This window comes from Lupinus angustifolius, chromosome LG09 (genome assembly GCF_001865875.1).
Source record: "Lupinus angustifolius cultivar Tanjil chromosome LG09, LupAngTanjil_v1.0, whole genome shotgun sequence".
Classification (NCBI taxonomy): domain Eukaryota; kingdom Viridiplantae; phylum Streptophyta; class Magnoliopsida; order Fabales; family Fabaceae; genus Lupinus; species Lupinus angustifolius.
This window is the reverse complement of record NC_032017.1, coordinates 1,397,188-1,417,892: the sequence shown is the minus strand read 5'-3', so window position 1 is coordinate 1,417,892 and position 20,705 is coordinate 1,397,188. Positions and strand designations below refer to the sequence as shown.

At 33.1% G+C, this 20,705-nt stretch overlaps 2 protein-coding genes across 3 annotated transcripts; one reads left to right on the top strand and one right to left on the bottom strand.

The window, feature by feature from the left end:
- LOC109357240 (queuine tRNA-ribosyltransferase accessory subunit 2-like) lies at positions 3,209-11,076 on the top strand. Its single transcript, XM_019601052.1, has 9 exons — positions 3,209-3,694; positions 4,905-5,063; positions 5,844-5,937; positions 6,681-6,751; positions 7,743-7,794; positions 8,192-8,240; positions 8,337-8,471; positions 10,172-10,291; positions 10,674-11,076. The coding sequence occupies exons 1-9, from the start codon at positions 3,224-3,226 to the stop codon at positions 10,807-10,809; spliced, it is 1,287 nt and encodes a 428-aa protein (XP_019456597.1). The 5' UTR covers positions 3,209-3,223; the 3' UTR covers positions 10,810-11,076.
- Positions 12,057-19,184, bottom strand: LOC109357242 (solute carrier family 25 member 44-like). Of its 2 annotated transcripts, XR_002108839.1 has the most exons (7): positions 18,991-19,184; positions 17,645-18,026; positions 16,592-16,788; positions 15,445-15,589; positions 14,171-14,321; positions 12,239-12,382; positions 12,057-12,186 (listed from the first exon to the last, which is right to left on the bottom strand). XR_002108839.1 is itself a non-coding variant. In XM_019601053.1 (6 exons), exons 1-6 carry the CDS (start codon positions 19,029-19,031, stop codon positions 12,357-12,359), a joined length of 942 nt encoding a protein of 313 aa, XP_019456598.1. In that variant the 5' UTR covers positions 19,032-19,184; the 3' UTR covers positions 12,057-12,356. The 2 variants fall into 2 exon arrangements, 1 of the variants encoding a protein (XP_019456598.1); XM_019601053.1 differs by having other exon boundaries at positions 12,057-12,382.

The window sequence follows — 20,705 nt, the reverse complement described above, 5'->3', positions numbered from 1 at the left end:
AAAAAGTAAGATATTTTAGGAGGAGTTTTAATCCTCTACATAATCCTTCCTTCATTTTGGGCCCTATAGAAGTCTGAAAAAAAAATGAAGAATGAGAAGGATAAAAATCTTTGCATTAAATGTTGGTAGCATAGTTAGACACGTATGTTGGACTAATAAAATGAATTAATAAACTGATACGTTTCTCTTTACTTGAATTAAAAATCTCAGATTTCCTACAATTTGAAGAACATGGAATCTTAAATGGTGCAAAAAAGGAGAAAAGGAAGGATTTTCCGAGGCACATGCAATGGGTACATATCTATTGTCTCATAGTTTATGTCACTCTATATGTCATAGACTTATGATTGGTCAGAAAAATATATTTAAGTTAAAATTTAATTCTTAAATATTTTTCTGACCAATCAGAAGCCCATGACACATGGAGTGACACAAACTATGGGACAACAGATGTGCTCCCCATGCATGCATGATCCCATGACCAAGCCATGTTAGCTAGTACTTTGGCGATTTCAGCTCATGGGACACATGACTGTCATGTGTTCATACACAACCTGGTCGTGCGCCAGCCAATACTCGCACAAAACTTTATAGTTTTTGAATGAATTATAACTAAAAAAAACTCGACTTGATGGTTGATTACTTATCTTTCCAATTTGTCTTTTTATTATTTTAGAGAGCTTAGTTGTAGACAAGGCAAAGAACATACCTTAGTTAGATATTTTCATCCCTATATGACTAGCCTATATCCTAAGTACAATTATTATACATCTTTTGAATGTGGTTAACATTGCTTGATTATAATTGTCTTATCATCTATGTAAACATGTGTTATGGTCATCACAGTTGATATCTTATCATCTATATTAATGCACAAGTGTGGCGCATATACATTATGGATATCCTTTATTGAGATGTAAACTGAAAGATCTAAACTATCATACACCAGAGCTTCTTGTTTATATTGGCATTGTTAGCTCTGATGTAGGGAAACCCATACGTCTAAAGTGACATATGGTGCATCTAGCCATATACACATTTTGACTATATGAATGAATTCTAAGTATTCCACCTTAGATGTGGTACTTCATTCTTGATAGGCCTATGTGTATAAAGGCACAACTTTGTAAAATTGTAAATATTTCTAATTGAAACTTATCATGAATATTGTTACGTCCCGTTTAAACTCGGGTTATTTCTAACCCGAACCAGACAGACGACTTGGAGCATATTACCCCTTACTCACCTGCTTAAGGCGGGCCAAGCTTGTGGCAGTGCCATAAATGCTTATGTCACATCATTAATGTCTCTGACTCTGCCATTAATGTGTTGCTGGTTCACATTTAATGCAAACTGACATTCCACCTGCCACTCCGCCATTAATACTTATGTTGGAGAACCTTTTCAGGTACCTCCCCAGGCAGGTCCAGACGATATTCCGACCAAGACTCCTGATCTCTTCCACTCTATCGGGCATCTTATACCGACCATCCCCTCTAAACACTAAAGAACATATATAATTTTATATACTGAGATTTCTTTCTAACTCCTTGTTTGAGGAAATTGATTTATTTTAAATATGCTAAATTTTTTGGACATATCTTTCCATTGTTCAAAATTTATGATTTTAGAGAAATTTTATTTTAATTTCTTTAATAAAGTGTCGAGACTTAGTTCAAAGAATGAGGTATTACACTTCTGGGGCTAGTAAAAGTGTTAGGTATTGAAAAATGTGGCGTTTTTTTTGCAGTGTGACAATTAAAGTGTTATTTACTCGTCAAAGAATTAGGTGTATCATATTAGAATCAAACATATTGATTTGAGATTCCAAAAGATTAGAAAGTTGGTAACTTCAAGGTAGATATTAATGCAGAAGATTCACACTTTAGAAAATGTACTTAATACGTTTATCGTGTCGCTTAAGATGGACAAGTTAAGGCATTGCCTAAAATGTTATTCAACATTCACTAATGTTAGACGTTAGACCAACCCTAACACACCAAAGTAGTTTGGTATTTGCCCAAGTGGAGAGTATTATGAATGACTCATAATCAAAAAAGTGGGACATGACCAGGTCGTGAGAGGATACACGATTGTGTTCTCGACACATTGAAATATATAGACTTATAGAAGAGTCCATGATCATGGTGTGGTGACAACTACAACCGTGGACTTGAGATATGTTTTGAGCCAAGACCATGGAGCGACACAAATAGTGCTAGACAATGATCCACACGAGATCGTGTCTAGCACTATGATCTTGGAATTGTACCCTTATGCATAATTTAGCAATCTAGTTCATAAGCTTATTAGGTTTAGGTAGTAGGCTATAAATATTTCTTCTATAAAACCTACTGTAATAATCATATTTTTCAATTGGGTGAAACTCATCAACAAATTCTTATGTTTTATCTATTTTCTCTCTTCTGTTGCTTTCCTTAAATTACTTATTACCAACAATAACAGAGAAGTTCATAATGCAAGCAAATATATTGCATCATTTTATCTTGAATGTAAACACTAGTCAAGTTACTTTTGATCAGAATATTTGCTAACCTTCCTCTCCAACCTCTTCTATTCTAAAACCTATATCTATTTAAAACAATTACCGCAGTGTCTATCAACTCATTTTTTTATGATTTGTAACATGTAGTTTGTATGTTATAAATGACAAATATAATATTTTGTGTTAAATATTTGTAATTCGTGTTGAATTTATTCAATTGGTCTAATATTTTTTAAATACACTTTAAACTAAGAAGATAATGTGGATAAAATGAGAAGATAATGTTATATATTTTTTTTGTAGAAATAAGAAGATAATAATGACAAAATAGAGATAACAAATTACACCATAATAAAATAGTTATTTTGTATTTTGTAGTATAAATATAGATGTAGGTAACCCCAAATCCCACTATTATCTCTCATACCCCATAACCTCGGTACTTTTTATTTTCATTTTTGTTATAAAACTTTTTTTTCTCTAATTACTTTTCAATCCAATTAAGTCAACGATAGAAATATAATAATAATACAAATAAATGATAAATGATATAATAACTGTAACTATATATATATATATATCTTTATAGTGACAATATCCTAGAGAATACCCAAAATCATTAAAATATAAAAATTAAACTCTAGGCCACCCTCTTGGTTTTTTTTAATTAGGTCATGAAATTGAATCCCATTCCCTTATTCTTCAACCCGGCCCATAATGTCATTCACACTCTCATCATCACTTTCTCTCCCTCTCTCTCTTTCAAACCAAAACCCCTTCACCATCACAACAACACCAACTTCAGCAATGAAGTTTCTGGTAAAACAAACACGTAATGCACGTGTAGGATCATTAGAAATAATACTCGGAAACAACCCTAACAACAATATTATTAATATAAATACTCCTAATCTTATTATTTCTACTTGTAAAGGTCTTCCACATTTTATTTCACCTGATCTTCTTTCTTCTATTCCTTCTTCTATTCTTCAAGTTTCACCTCTTCATTTCACCGCTGAAGGTGTTTCTACAAATACTGTTACCAAATTAGGTGGACTTCATCAAATGCTTGGGTTCAATAAATATTGTATTGTAGCTGTTCCTAGAGATTCTATTCAATGTATTCCTCAGTTTAAAGGTGCTACTAAGTTTGGTCCTTCTTTTGATACTCCTTCTGGAAGACTTTTGGTATTTTTTTTAATCTTCGTCTTTCGTTTGTGTTGTGTTTTTTTAATTTTTAAAACTATTAGAGCCGCTTCGGTTTAAAATCTGTTTACGAGTTGAGTTTTCGAGACTCTTAGGGTTAGTTTGGGAGTTGGATTTTGGAGGGGAAGGAAGAGGAAGGTAAGGCTTGGGAGTTATCTCACAAGTATATTTATGGCTCCCAAGCCTTCGCTTTCCCTTCATCCGCTTCCAAAATCCAACTCTCAAACTAACCATTAAACATTCATTTCTCTGCAAAATTCAAATCGCAAAACGGAGCGTAAGAAGGCTTCATAGTATTCAACAGTCCATTTGCAAGTTGTAGTTTCGAGGGAAAAATACTTTTTCTATTACCTGAAATATATTTGTGAAATGATTCTGAAATATTACATTTCTTTTCTTTCCCTTCTAAAACTCAACTCGCAAAGTAATCCGAAGTATATATGTATTGTTTCTTTTAATTTCTAAAACTATCATGGCCACTTTGGTTTTTGCAAGTTGCATTTTCGAGGGAAAGAAAAAACTTCAGAGCATATCACTTACTTAAGAGTCCGTTTGCAGCTTGCATTTTCCAGGGAAAAAGAAGGCTTTAGGGCATGTAATATATTTATGAGATGACTCTGAAACATTCATTTTTCATTCATTTTCTTCTGAAACTCAACTCGTAAAAGGAGGATTGCTAATTTACATGTTTAGTCCTGAAAATGCATCACGTGGAACAGTTTGAGTGTATGCAATCATTGAAACTGATTGATAGGAGTTTCAGGACTAAACAAATTAGTGGCTACACCATCATGAAGAGGCTATTTAGACTTGAGTGTTTCAAAAGTTGGTTTTAGTCTCCATTATTGAAGGTTTTAAATAGTAGTTTTGGAAATTTCAAAAACCTTACCTTTTGAATAACTGCGGTGAATGTGATTATAATACGATTTCAACGACTATCAAAACCTTAACATATAGGTGTTTGTTAGGGATCCGGATTTAAGATCTTGATAGTCCTTGTTAGTGATGTGATGAAGTGTCAACATCACAATGAATAGTAAGACGCTAGTCACATATGGTAGCCATGTGATGATTAGGGACTTCAACCAAAATTTTGGAACATTTTAAGGATTGATTAGAAAGGATTATAAGGACTTAGACCAAATTTTGGTTGATTTTTAGGGACAAAAGATATTTACATGTTGAATCACAGGTTAAACCGAAGGATTACGTTGAAATGATATCTTGCATGAAGCCAAATATATGGGCTGCTTTGGCTGATGAAGTACCTGCTTGGGTCTCACATAAAAGGAACAAAACCTCAGTAGATAGAACTTTGAAATGGCTTGATGATTGCCTCACATTAAATCCGGTAAGTAAAGGATGCTTTATGTTTTTTCATCTGCAGTTGTCAGTTGTAATAATGTTCTGAAATTCGTGAATCAGCCCTTTTTAGTATAACCTATGGTATCCCCAAACTCTATGGACAATGTTTTGAATTGTGGCTATGATTGCGGTTACTCTGGTTGTGGTCATTGTGTTTATTGTGACCACAGTCATTGCAATGTGGATTGTGACCATTATAGTGTGAATTTCTTTATGATTAAAAACATTTTTGAGTCCAATGCATTCCGATGTGAACCAAATGTGGTGTGATGCAGCCACATCATTGTGATTTAGTATCACGCTACAATTGCGGTGTGATGTGGTTTCGGCAGTCACCATAATCGCAATATTGCGGCCGCGTCATGAAATGTGATCGGAAATTTGAAACAATGCCTATGGGGAAGGAACTAATCATTTTCGAAGGTTTGTGGCTGCCCCTCCGAACAAATGTTGAACCTTTGACTTTTGGCCAGTATGATCCAGTAGGGCCTTGTACCATTATACCAACGCCTCTTTGGTTAAGAAGCAACATTGAAGATTGTTGACATTATGTTATAATTTCAGTTTTTTTCCGCTGACAGCTTCTTTTGTTTATCCTTATGGTTTCACTTTGGTCACTAATCAATCATTCAAGTATTTGTCATGAATTTTAAACTAACTATAGTAGTATGAATCTGATAGTGGATATTTTGTCCTCTCATGGTTTTTATGCCCCCCTTCTTCTATTCAATGGTATTTTAAAAGATATCGGTCTCTAAAAATTTAGGAAACTGGATCTATCTTTGGTGCCATTGTTGGAGGCTCAAGTTTGGAAGAAAGGAAGCGATGCGCAGAGGAGGTAGCTAAGCGAAATGTATCAGGTTCTTTCTTTTTCATTGGTTGTTTTTAGTTCAAAATCTGTATCTCAACTCAAAATTTTCACTGGTTTTTGTACAAGTTTTATGTTTCTTCTATCTATTTCCCATGCTGGGAAGCAAAGATGATTTTGGGTTCTTAAATTATGGTAGCACACTAATAGCATAGGTCAGCTTGAAAGTAAATTCATTCTTGAGCAAATAATCTGATTAAAATCTGTGACTGAAAAATCTGGTGGGGGTCATTCAGCCATTACCTCCAAGGTCGGTATCACCCACAATACTTCTCGGCCATAATATATTTCATTGGTTGAGTATGGTTTTCTTCTTATAGGCACCATTACTCCTTCATTCATTCTAATGTAACTTGATGCTGGATACCAAAGTATGTCATTAATCATTATTACTTGACTCCACATTGTTCTATACCGTGTATAATAAAAGATACTCTAGCATTCTTTTGAAACCAAATTTATTTTTTACAAACTTCTAATAATGAAGCCCTTCTTTTTACCCATATTTTCATTATTTCATGCATGAGTGTATGTCCGAGTTTCTGGTGGATAATTTTCTTTTTAATTCCTTTATTTTATTCTTATATTTACTTATATTCTATCCTCAAAGTTCAAAATTACTACTATTTATTTTACTGAATGTGTATGCTCTGTATTTTATGTGACACATTTGAGAACTATCAATGCCTGTATTATATGTTACATATGCTAACTGAGCTGTAATGATTGGAGCAGGATATTGGATTGGAGGATTTGGTCTTGGAGAGTCCATGGATGAGCGACCTGCTCTTCTAAGTGCTATTACGGTAAGTTATATTGCAGTGATTGTTCAGTAACACATTTTCAAATTGGATTTTATTTAATTTATACACAAACTTGAGTTTCATGATAGGCAAGAGTGCATTCCATTAACTTTGACAAGTATTTGTATACTACAAAGACAACTACTACTAAAACGTTTTTTTTCTATTTCCGTGGACATGGATTTGGGTACTCTAAATTACTTTTTGCTCTCGAGTGGTCAAGGAGAAAGAGACACAACATTTACAGTTATGATCGATTAGCTCATTGGCCAACGGCCAACACTCACTTTGACAAATCTACCCAGTAGTGCTGTCATTTAATATTGTATTTGCCACCTTTTAAAACTACTGGTAGAAACTCTCATAAGGAGTCAATTGGAGACTAGTCCAAATCTTAGAGGAAGAGGGATACCAAGAAAAATCATAGGCGAAATAATTAAAAAAGACGTAGAGATCAATGCTTTGTCGATGAATATGTTTGTGATAGAACATTATGATGTCGCAAGATCCATGTAGTTGACCCATCTAGTGGGATAAATACTTGGTTGTTGTTGTTATAATAGATTTTGTCACTAAGACGAGTCATGGATTATTTGTGTTTTGTCATTTATCCCATTCCTTCCTTTTACATAAAGGTAAATAACTTGTGTTTTGCCTTTAAGTATTGTTAGATAGAGAATTTACAAGCCTTCACCTAACAATTTAGGATTTTTGATGAATAAAAACTTGGGCTTTTGGGAGAGGAAGTCCTTTTATCGAAATTCTTATTACCAAGTATACATGAGTTCGACCCTTGCTGCCTTTGTTTTTCTGGAAATGGTTTTTGTTGTTGTTGTTGCATTTATCCATTTTTCAAGGCCAAAAAGCTGTTCTGTGAAGGGTGTGTTACATGTAAATCATTCATGAGAGTCAACGCAACAACTTAAGCTTTTGGAAGAGTTGGTCATTAATAAAAAATTCAACTTTAGATATAACAAAGTGTCTTTATTTTCAGGATGTCTTGGCAGATGAAAAACCACGAATGATATGTGGGCTTGGACTTCCAGGTACAATCTAATTAGTTCTTTGAATTCATTTGTCTGCTTTGCTTAATGGATGTGTTATTTTTCATGCTTTTCTGTCTGGATGGTTTTCAACGGCTGAAATCATTTTTACTTGCTTCGCCTGATTATTATTAATGTATAACATGTTCTAAACTGCAACGGTAGTCATGTAAAAAAAACTCTGGAATGGAAGCAATACCTTGAGTTACATGATTGTGAATTTATCAAACTTATTCAGTGGTGGTTAGATCATTGACATAAATAACATTGTTTTTAATTTTCCACCCTATTCTGCTAATCCGTAGAACTCACCTTTGATCGTAAAATGCATTATTTATTGATTATTTTGGAATAAATACAAAATTGTTAAACTTATTAAAAACTGATATTGACTTTACAGAGGAGATTTTACAGGGGATTGCTGCTGGAATTGATCTTTTTGATTCAACGTAAGTATCTAATTCTGCTTTCGATTTGTTCATTTTCCCTATATTCCTTGGTGTATAATGTCTTGGAGTTTTGATGGTTTCTATGATGGTTCATAGGTACATATATACACTCACACTTGGAGGGTTTGCGCTAACCTTTCCGCTGGACAAGAATGGGAATCAACATAATTTTCAGCCAAGCCAGATTGAAAGTGACTCGACTAAAATTAATTTGAGAGCAACTGCTTACAGGTATCAGTTTTTTTTTTGTTGATAAAAGATGCAGTACACCTGAAGAACTTTAATAAACTAAGCTGAAAATACAAAGTTAGACCAAAGATCTATAAACCAAAAACATGCTAATCTCTTTGCAAATCGGACAAGGACACCCCTCTAAAGTAGGAATGGCTACCGGGGCGGGACGGGTATGCACATACCCAAACCCGAACCGAATTCAACGGGGTTGAAAATAAAGATACCATTCCCGAATTTGTCAGGTTTCAGGTAACCCGAACCCGAAAAAACCCCGAAAAGTATAAATGTAATAAGGAAAGTATGATATCATTTTCGTTTCATTTTTCTCAACATTTCTATTTTCTCTTGTATTATTTCATTTCTTTTATGTTTGAGGATCCAATAGTAGGTAAAGTAAAATTAGAATTTAAAAACAATGGACACATGATAGAAATTTCAATTTTAAATTGAATTACATTACTTCGGGGCGAGTTCGGGTCTTTGTTCTACCAAACCCGAACCCGAAAATTAAACCCGGGTAAAACCCAAACCCGAACTCAATCACATCGGGTTTCCTCGTTAAATTAGGGTTCGGTTCGGGCGGGTATCCACGGGTTCAGTTTTCATTGCCATCCCTACTCTAAAGTGGCCATGGGCAGAGAACCATGGAAAAGCTAAAAAAAACTATTCTATCCCAAATGAACTCAAGAGACACCCAGCACGCTGAAATGATTCTGCATTCTGTTCCATGGTAGTGAATGGAGGAGGCTACTTAGTGATTATTTCCAATCGATTGAATTTTTTGTTCAAGGATTTTTTTCCCAATATATAAAGAAATAAGAAGTTTTTTCGCCTAAATTTATTCTGTTCTCTCCTTTTTTACTGGTCAGTCAATTACAACATTCAATTTGATTATCAAGTTCTGAGTTGCATTTTCAATTTTGCTGGTGTGATGATTATGGTAGTTGCCTAAGATTCCTTTTCAAGATGAAATAACCTGGTGTTACTGATGGATTTTTTATGCAATCAAAGTGAGGTGGTAATGTTAATGTTTATGAAATCTGAGTGGCTTCATACACAAGTCAATGAATGCATCTTAAATGTCAACATCATGGGAATTCATAGAAATTTGCATGATTTTAGTATGAACCATAATCCTTAAACCCTAAACCCTATTAAGAGTATGAAGGCAACATGATGCGAATTCATAGAGATTTGCATGCTATTAGTCTGAACTATTAGAGAAAGTGGGAAGGAAAGTGAAATAAGTTGAAGAGAGTGAGAATGGGGGAGAGTTATGGAAGGAGTAGTTTAGCAATGTTTGAGTGAGAATTCTGGTAAGAGGAATATACTTCTTGAAGTTTTTTGGGCTATCTTTATCTTTTTTCCTCTGCTTTTGCTATCTTTCTTTTGAGGGCAATTATAGTTGGATCGCTATTGTTTGTTTTTGGTTTCTTTCCCATGCTAGATTTGTTGCTACAATTTTGTCCATATAAGTTTGAGTTTATAACCATAAGTTACAATAATGGAAATGATGAAATGCATATTTTGTTATTTCACCATTTAGTTAACATCATGAAAATATGAAACAAATTGAAAGCAATGTGACACTTTTTGTAATTATTAATGAAAACAACATATAACTGACATTGGAAACAAAAAAAATCAAATTCTCTACCCTCCTAGTTACTGAATCCTATGCTTGTTTTTCCATGCAGGAATGATACATCCCCTATTTTAGAAGATTGCTCATGCTATACATGCAAGAATCATACTAAAGCATACATCAATCACCTGCTCAATGTTCATGAAATGCTAGCACAAATTCTTCTAGAAATGTATGGATTTTTATTTCCTTTAGAGTAAAGATCTATTTTGGTCCTCAAAAGTTTTGCGCATACCAATTTGGCCCTTAAAAATTTTAAAACTCAAAATGGTCCCAAAAATGTCAAATTGATCTTTATAAGAATTTTTATGACCCTTAACAGAGACTATGTTGACTCAAGTTTGCGATCTTTGAGTATCAATTTGAATTTTTAGTTTTTTCTGGATCAAAATGGTATGCACAAAAATTTACAAGGACCAGTGGGTATACATTCTTTTCTTTAAATTACTGTACACTTTCCTATTTCAGTTAACTGTTAAGATAGTGATTGCTACAATAATTGTAGCAATAGTAAAACCATAGAAAGATTGATTGTGTTAAACTGAACTTTGCAGCCATAATACACATCACTATCTGATGTTCTTTCAAGTAATAAGAGATGCAATCCAAGATGGAAGGTTTGAGAAATTTAGACAAACATTCCTTGAGAGCAGGCGTGTGCCTTTTGAAGGGGAAACTATTTCTGCTTGACCTCACCAAAACATTCTACTTCTGTTCAAGTATATCATCCTTTAGGATTTGTGGCTTAAATTTGATGAACTTTTGAGCACTGTGTATATTATACTAAGGCATCACTTGTTAGTTATTTGTACTTATCACTTTTTGCTGTTATCAGCATCAATTTTACTACAGTTGCATCAATTTATTTGATTGCAAGGTGCAGTTTTGACCCTACTAGATAAGGGTCGGTCTATATTGGTCGAACAATGCCATAATCGTCTAATATATATGTCCATTAACACAATGTTGATTACTAAATCTTTCCTACTTATTTCACATATGGTTTTTTGGTCTTGTCTACCTCTAGTAATAGACTCATTTGGTCTACTCACTTTATTGGGGCTGTCTACAGTCTCATTTGCACATGACGAAATCAATTAAGGTGTGATTTTACCATTTTTTTCTGGAACACGAGTTACCACATGTCTGCCTAATGCTTTCATTCCTAATTCATCTTATTTAGTATGTCTACTTATTTAATGTATTATTCGCGTAACATATTGTTGGTCCTATGTTATATTGTAAAATTTTCCTTTTAACTTTTTTCTATCATATATACATCCAAAACACTTTTCTATTTCATTCACTAGTTTGAGTAACCAAGTTTACATTTTATATATCACATTTTACTTTGGCTTATATTGAAGTCATATGGTTCTGAATCTTATGTCTATATATCTAGTTTTTCATTTAATCTATATATTGTAACTCCAACTCTTGGATATTCTCAATAAGTACATTCAATTTTGTAAATAAGTAGGAGTTCAATGTTTCCAAAATAATGAAAATTGTGTGTAATTCTTTTTGTTATTTTCATATGTTTCCATCAATTGTGGTAAGAATATTTAGCCTCCATGGTAGACTTTCCTAACATAGATCATATTGGTTTTCAATAATACCCATTTTTTTCCTCAACCTTTCCTCAATCATTCTCCCTTATAAGCTTCATAATATGGCCCATGAAAATGAAGTGTATCTTACGTTCTTATTATTTATATATATATGAGACATCTTTTATTCAAAATTTATTGTAAAAGTAATATAGTTAAATTCTATTGATACAATGAATACTCACTTTTATTTTAGTCACAATTTATTTTGGACCATCAATTTTATTCAAACTTCACATAATTAATTTTTTTTTATAAACTAGGAGTCTAAATTTCTTTCCTGTAAGTAATGGACAAAGTATAATGGGGGTTAAGAGATTAGATTAATAGTATCAAATTCATTCCTCACATTTTATTACAACATATTTCCTTCCATGATACATTATACAAAACAATGCTAAAAAAGAATACAAGGAATTCACTCCAATTACATCCATGAAAAGAATTAAACTGCTAACTTTTTTCTAGCTGGAAAGTTTCAATATCTATATTCATTATCCAGAAGTAACTTTCAGAATAATCTGTTAGCAAAAGCTATTATTGTTTAAAGGCCAATCCTTAAGTCAAGAATCATAAATGGTGAACATAAATTCCAATGCCCCATGGTGTAGGATTGCATGATTACATCTATTCATCTATTGCACATAAGCGTTCTGAGGAAAAAAAATTACATAAATGAAATGAGTGTTATGAGCAAAAAGTAAGGTGAATTAATAAAATGAAACTATCAAAAAAGAATTAATAAAATGAAGTGTGTTTGGGTTAATGCAAATAGGTACATAGAGAGAAAGAAATATGATACATGAGGATTTAAAGTTTACATATTTAAAGACACATGAGCTCAATTCAATATGAAAATAAAAAAGAAGACGCATAAGCTACAACAATCGAGTCTTAATCACACAAGGCAGGGTAGACTAAAAAAATTGATCCATATCAAAGAAGACGCCTAAGTTAAGGCTAACTTATCATGTGAGATGACTCATATAATCCAACACAGTGATTGAAATTGCAGACCACATTACGTGATGCTGCCGCAATATTGCAGTTGCAGTGACTGTCGCAATCGGATCACACTGCACGATATGACACCGAATCATAATGATGCGGCCACATCAGGTCACAACGCAACCGCATCGGACCACATCAGACCGTAACACAATCGCAGTAATCGCAATTGCGACCACAATTCAAAACACTGGTCCAACCCAAACATCTATTTGCAGCATCCTGTTCTCTTTTTACATTTCTCTGTTAAGAAGTTTTCTTCTTCTCTCTTTATATAAATGTTCTTAATATCTCTTGCTTTTCTTCCAGAAGCAATGGTGAACATGAGATGCTTTTAACAAAAACCACTTTTGCATAGTTAGGTATAGCTTCTCATGATGTGTTTGAAAGGTTTAGGCATGAACAAAGTGACAAAGATTTTATGATAAGTGTACAACAATATGTGAAATGGAACCATATTACAGATGAAGGGGAGATTGAAGAGGATATCACACATGAATTTCAAGTTGGGTGGATGAAATGTAAAAATGTTTAGACCATAATTTGTGTTAAAAGTGGCTATTAAACTGAAAGGAAAATTTTACTTCGCAATTGTAAGCCAGACAATGCGCTATGTAATGAACGGGAACACATCTTCAGTCCCATAAAATGTACCACTCCATGTGCCAGTTGATGTGATTGGTTGAAAAAAATATACTTAAGTAAAAAAATGTATTTAGTAGAAAGTTGAGATAGTACCTATTAAGGAGAAGAATGAAAAAACTCACCTAAGGTGATTTGTAACATGTAAAGAAGACCAAGGAAGGCTAAGTGAAAAATGTGAATCAGAAGGAAGATAGTTTAAACAAAATAGACTACAGGAATACTCAAAAAAAAGTTACAAGAAACCACTAAAAGGGACTTTATCTAGATTCTTTCAAGGGAATATGGTTTCAAAAAGAGCTCAAATTGATACAAAAATGTATTGGACAACATTTTATAGAAGAATTTGGCCTGTTTATACTGTTATGTATGATACTGTGATGTGTTCCCATTTGAGCCAAGTCTGATCCTTATGGTGTGTTTGCGAGTTGAGTTTTGGAGGCTTGAGATCCATGGAATACACTGAAGGGATGGCTCCAAAGCCTTCTCTTTCCCCTTATTCCCCTCCAAAACTCAACTCACAAACCGATCCTTAGGTGGTATGCAGATAAATTGAAGATGTATACATGTATAAGAACAAAAAAAACATAAGTAGAAGAATATGTTAACACCAGAGTCACTCAACATGACCACAATTGATAACTAATTAAATCAATTATTAGACCTCTACAGTTATTCACACATTTGCAAACAATATACCAGAATAAAAAAAAAACAAATCATAAAAATGAACATGAATGCAAGTGCAGATACACTTAGATAGAATGTAATAAGGGATGAAGAGTTCTTACTCAGATACTCATATGTCAATATCATTGAAGTACCCCAAGCTGAAATGCTAAAAAATCTTGGACCAAACCCTCTATAAAAGCCTTTCCATCCATCTTCATTGATTAAATCTTTAACAACTTGTTTTACAGTGCCCTTTTCATGACTCATCACCTACAGTGCAGGACTATTTACTCAATAAATTGAACATGAATGCAAGTAAACAATTCATAAACATGAGCATGAATGCAAGTAAGATAGTACCAAGTATATTACCATCTCTCCATCTTTAAAATCTAAGGTTCGAAGTTTGAATGACACCAAAGGTGCAAAAAATAGAGATTCATCAACAGAGATTTACATAAGAAAGAAAGAAAGATCACTTAGTTCAGTAGAACCACCAAAGAAAGTATCAGAATTATTTCCCAAAACACAAAGCAAAAGGGAGAAAAAAGGTAACACATAACTTGGATCAAAATGACATGATTTCGCATAATTTACCAGAGATTATGCTCTAGCAGGTCTACTATCTGAATGCTGAGACATGGATGACTGAAAAGTATATGAAGAGAGATACACATAACACAAGAACATTGAAGTGGACTCTTTTGCTTATGATATTTTGGGAACTCTGAAGTTGAACAATGACTCATGGATGACGGTACTACTCTAACACCATGTTAAAGTTATAGTGTTTAGCAGAAAAAAGGATGAAGTGAGAACAGAGATACTTGGATTGATATAAGATTAGATCAATATGAGGTATAGTACAATATGAAGCATTAGCATCTATGAGGTATAGTACACATGCTAGAGGTTGCTTATTTGCCAGTGAAGTTTTATTATGCCTATCTGGAAAACGAGATAGTATCTCAAAGATACAACATAGATTTTAATCAGGAATACTATTGCAAGGATCTTTCCTGTTTCCCCTCACTATTTTCAGTTTATAACTTCTGTTCTACCTCAAGAAATTAACTACATTACATTTTTCTTTAAACAATAGTTATCATATATAAATACTTCTTGCAAAACAGAAAAAGCAATTATTGTGACAATAGGAATTCCACAGTAAAGCCAAACGTTTGTCATGGTTGCAAATTCCAACATCTATTTGCAGCAGAAGTTACTTTCATAAGTTACCATTAAGGTAGTTTGATAGTGAAGTAAAATGATACTTGGAAACAGTTAATTTCTAATGAAATCTTATTGTAAGTGTTTTAAATTATTCAAAACACTATAATGATCACAATGAACTAAGCAAGAAAAGAAGCAATATCAGCATGGAATTGCAAACCTGTAATCTTGTCTTAATGGTATCTAGTGGGGTTGTAACGCAGGATGAACTTGCACCAGCAATAATACCTCCAGCACCTTGAACAAACAAAATCTCCGGCAGGCTAGGAGTGCCTTTATCATATTCAGCACCATGCCCCAAGAATCTGTCCATGCAATTCAGGTGCTAATTGTCTTTAATAAAATAAATTAGAGTATTAATGTAGAAATGAAAATATTGGCATGCACATGTACTACAAATTATTACCCTATTGTTTTAAAACTAACCACTTCAAAAACATTTTAAAAAATCCCTCACAAGCTTACTGCAGTATCTGTTTATCCTTTTCATAATCCCTCCCAGCCAAGAATTTCTAGTTTTCCTTAACACAATTCACTGCCTGCATGCAGATGCAATTACACTGTCACGCATTTCAACAAGCTAATTGAATCCTTTGAGAATGAATCCATTATATTGATCTGAGCAAGTTACTACTGAGCCAAGCACTATGCTAGTGCCTTTTGCAGTGTGCTATAACCAAGCATACATCAAAATTAACGTTTATATATAAGATATTGTTTAATATGGACTTACTTGATTAATTGAGTATAACATATATGTGCAGTTTAACACACTGTTACTAATCATGGCACAGTAGCCAAATGTTACTGGTCCAACTTTAAAAGCAAAAGATGTATGTTCAAATGATGAATCATAAAGAGACAATCTTTATACTGAGAGTAAACACCCATAGTATCCTAAAGATAAATTGATCCTTCAAAGAAAGTTGACAACAATTTAGTGTCTCAATAATGAAAAAGAAACATCAAAATTGTCTAACCCTTGAACAAATAAAATGCAGTAGTAAGGTCAAATATTAAACACAGTTCTAAATAAGAGCATTGGAAAAAGGAGCAGAAGTCCCCCCACTAATTGAAACTTTGAAAGTTGAGCGAAGAGAGAAGGTCCATTAAGTTTATGAGCGATCACATACGACATAATTTGATTAATATCCCGCATCTCCATCATGAATGTTTAATTAATGTAGTCAACTCCACCTAGTGAGATTAAGAATTGGTTGTTGTTGTTGCCGATAAAAATAAAAACTGAAAAGGTAATGCAACAACGACCTGTTAAGACTTAAAAAACAGGGTTTACCATGTCTTACCTCCAAATGATGCGTTGGCTTGAACCATAACTGGCCCACCATACAGCGCTAGAAGGTGAATAAGTAACAACAGATAGACCAAACCCTCGATAAAATCCCCGGATTCCATCAGACTTTAAAATCTTACGAGCAACATCTAGACCCCCGCTATACTGGGCATGTCCAGAGTATCCTTGCACCATCAACTTTTGGCTAACCTGAATATCATTCAATGAAAACTAGACATTAGAATTATCCCTACTTTGATAAAAGAAAACTCTATCAGAAACAGAAGAAATGAGAACATATTAACAGGATAAGGAAATTCCTCACTACAACCAAAAGACAAAGAGCAAAACAAAAATTAGGAAATCAATAAAACATAGCTTTCCTTATTTATCTCAAAAGACATCAATGGAGCATCATAACAAAGACAAGAAATTTATAACACAAATAAACAGATAATTTTTCTATTTGTAACATCCTGCTTCTTGATCCAGTGACACAACAGCAAAACCTTACACCTTCCAAACAAAATTTTCTAGTATTTGGAGCTTTATAAAACGAACCATTGCATTTTAATTGAGTTCCATATCCTAACTATAAAAACTATAAGCATTAACACCAAGTGAGAGTTTGATTAAAAATCATTACGAGTACAGCATAGTGTTTAAACTAAGAATCCAATATTACTTTTAAAATCATAAACAAAAATGAGTACAGTAAGCAATTATTTCAAATTGCAGCGGACATGTGAGAGAACATCAGTGAATATATTCTGTGCTCCAATACTTGGAAAAGTGGAGGAAAGAAACATAAAAGATTGTTGAGCTGTCTAAATAACTTGTTTAACAGCAGATGTTATCGAATGTCTAACACAGCCTTGATCTTTTATTCGGGCTTCGGAACGGCTATGTATAGCATCAATAACACATATGCAGGTTTTTATTGAATATACCAGCATATCCATGTCTAAATGTCTGGCTGTCCTATTAGTACAAATAATGTCTTTTCAAGTTTAAGGATAAAAATACATGCACTTATGAACATTTAACATGAATTAGATTATCGTACCACATCGATTGGAACAAACACGGATTGCGCAAAAAGCGAAGATGTCATCCCTGCAAATCCATTTGCTAAGGCAGCATTGGTAGTTTCAGATAATCTGAATGGTTCAAGCACTTTGAAGGTAGCTGCCTTTGTGGTCTCTAAGGCAGAGAGGAATATAATTCTGGCAGGAATTGCACCTGTGATAACTGTGCCAAACCCTTTATATAAACCAGGGACACCGTCTGTTCTAAGTAACCCTCTTGCAATAGACAATGCACTTCTCTCTACGGTATCCCTTGTCCCAACCTGCAACCTAGTTTTCACGACAGAAACCGGGTAAAGGGCCACCGTAATACCTGTAAAAAGCCCAGCTCCTACGACATAGAACTTAGTTTTATCTAGCCTGCAAAATTGGATGAACTTAATTAGGATACAAAGCTTGTATATGCAAAGTTCATTAACACAATGAACTCAAAGAGTCACAATATCCATAAATTCTATCAACCAGTGTTCTAAATCGCAGTTACAATTGCATTTACAGGAAAATACAACGAATTTGATCATAATTGTAGTCATGATATTGTTATGGAAACTCCCGAAACTGCAATATTGCAGCCACAATTGCAATTTAAAACACTGCCATCAACAAATAACAATAAAACAATTGCAAGGGCAAGATGACCTCAACCTTCATGAGAATCTAGCAGATGAAAGATAGAACTTACACACAAATTTACAATAAGGAATCTAAACTCTTAGAGAAAACTTTGTTAATAAGATAAATGATAGAAACAATTCGAACACAATAACGCAACCTTGAATTCTTTGAACTCAAAATTGTCTTCTTATACACTAAAGAACTATATGAATATGAAACTAATCTCTTGCAACAAAGTAAAATTGCAACATTACAAAGCAGTTCTCACCTTCAATATCTAACAATTCCTATTTAACCTAAATTGAGAAATTTATAAGGACTAGGACCAGTTGTGCACCAATCATTTCACCAAACATGACCAAAATCAATCAATACCATCCCTCTCGATCTACCCGATAAGTACGAGACTAATCTCCTAAATACTCTTATGCCTAAGCATATCATCCCATGAGTGAGAAACTAATATCCCGACACCCCCAACAAATTTTGTTTCCATACAATATATCAAATCCCAGAGGACAAACTTGGCGCAACAGAAAGCCAAATTCTGAAAACAGTCTCTCCGCTTTATGGATAAGGCTGCCTACAGCTATCCTCCCCTTATCCTGGTAACCAAAAGCCTCGTGCACTGAGTCGTCTTTTTTACGATAATATCAAATTCAAAATCATTAAAAAAATGAAAAGAAATAGGATAAAGAAAAGAGCATACTTATCCCAATTAATCTCGGTTTGATTGAAGGACTGGGCCATTGGAGGATCAAAAAAATTGAATCAAGATAATAAAAAAAGAACAAGCCAGGGTGGCTTGTTCTTGATGAATTCAATTCGAGAGAAAATGAAGTAAAAAAAAAACAAGAAGAAACAAACACAGGGAAGAGAGAAATTATTAATTTATTATTGTAAAGATTTGTGATTGGTTATTGGTTTTAACTAATTTTAAACGTTTCTTTTCTAGAAAGACGTGTCTGCGTACATATTTATACAGAACTCAACCAATAAAATCATGAAAAAACATTAAAAATTTAATTTTTATTAAAATTTATTCATAAATGATGATACAAAAAACATGAATACACTTATTTTCAATTATGACATATTAGAACAATAAGACGTTGGTGTAGTAATACAATACTCAACTGGATCTTCAAGGTTGAAGGTTTGATTCATATAAGCAATAGTTGTAAAAATAGACAATCACGAACTTAGGATGACAAAAAAACTTGACGTGTGGGTACCGTGGAAATATCTGTAACAGGTACTCGCAATAATAGCTTATGTATAGGAGCAAATTTTGTGATATTTGCATCGTTGGTACCCACAAATTTATATATTTAGCTTTTAGTTAAATTTTTATATATATTTATTATTATTTTAAGATTATATCATATACTTTATTATTATTTCATAATAAATTACATATATTTGACTATGATCATAAATTTAACCTATAAATATCATATTTTTACATATTGATAATTACAAATTATATAATTAAAATTAAAAATTCATTGGGTACCCGAAGATACCCGCTACCCACATGGGTACCCGGAAATATTGCGGGGTTGGGCATGGTAAAGCACTACCGCGCCCACCTGCGCTCGTTGTCATCCCTACACGAACCCAAAATGAATTAGTTGCTTAACCCGAAAAAGTGAGAGAATACTCTTAGTAATACAAATAAAACATGACATACTATATATATGGGAGAGATCCATCCTAGCTACTGTAGGAAGATCCTCATTTGAATTAGTAAGTACATCTAAACCGTTAAATTGCATAAATTAAGAAGTAATTTTTAAAAATTTACTCTTAAAATAGGGAAATATTCCTTTTAAATATATTGTAACAGAAGTTTTTTTTAGGTAGGTTTGTGGACTTAGGAGAAAAGTACCCGCGTAGGTTCTATCAATGCCTTTTCTTTTTACCATTTTCCTATTACATTTTTAGATCATTTTTTGTTTTTTTTACATCAATGGGTAAATAAATAATGAGTAAAGATACATTTTTTTAATATTTTTTGAGCACACGTGACTTTTTAAAATATTCAAAAGTCTAAAAGAATAAAAACTAATTAACTTTAATTAGAAATAGAATAATATAAAAATAAATTTTATTTGATTCAATAATTAAATAAGAATTTTTTAGATTACACAAATTTGGAATAAAATAAATGACATTAGGAGAATAATAGATTTGATGAGGATTCAGGTTCACTAAGTCAATCTCTTATGGAGAGCTTTAATAAATAATAATTTCTTTGAAAAGATTGGGATAAAATGTAAAAGTAGTAAATTGTGCTTTGACTAGTAATACTAGTGTGCTCAACCTGCTTTCCTATTATTTGTAAAGTGTAGTTCTATTATAAGTTTAATAAATCATAGTAATATAGTTTAGTTTTATTATATCATGATAGTTATTTGTTAT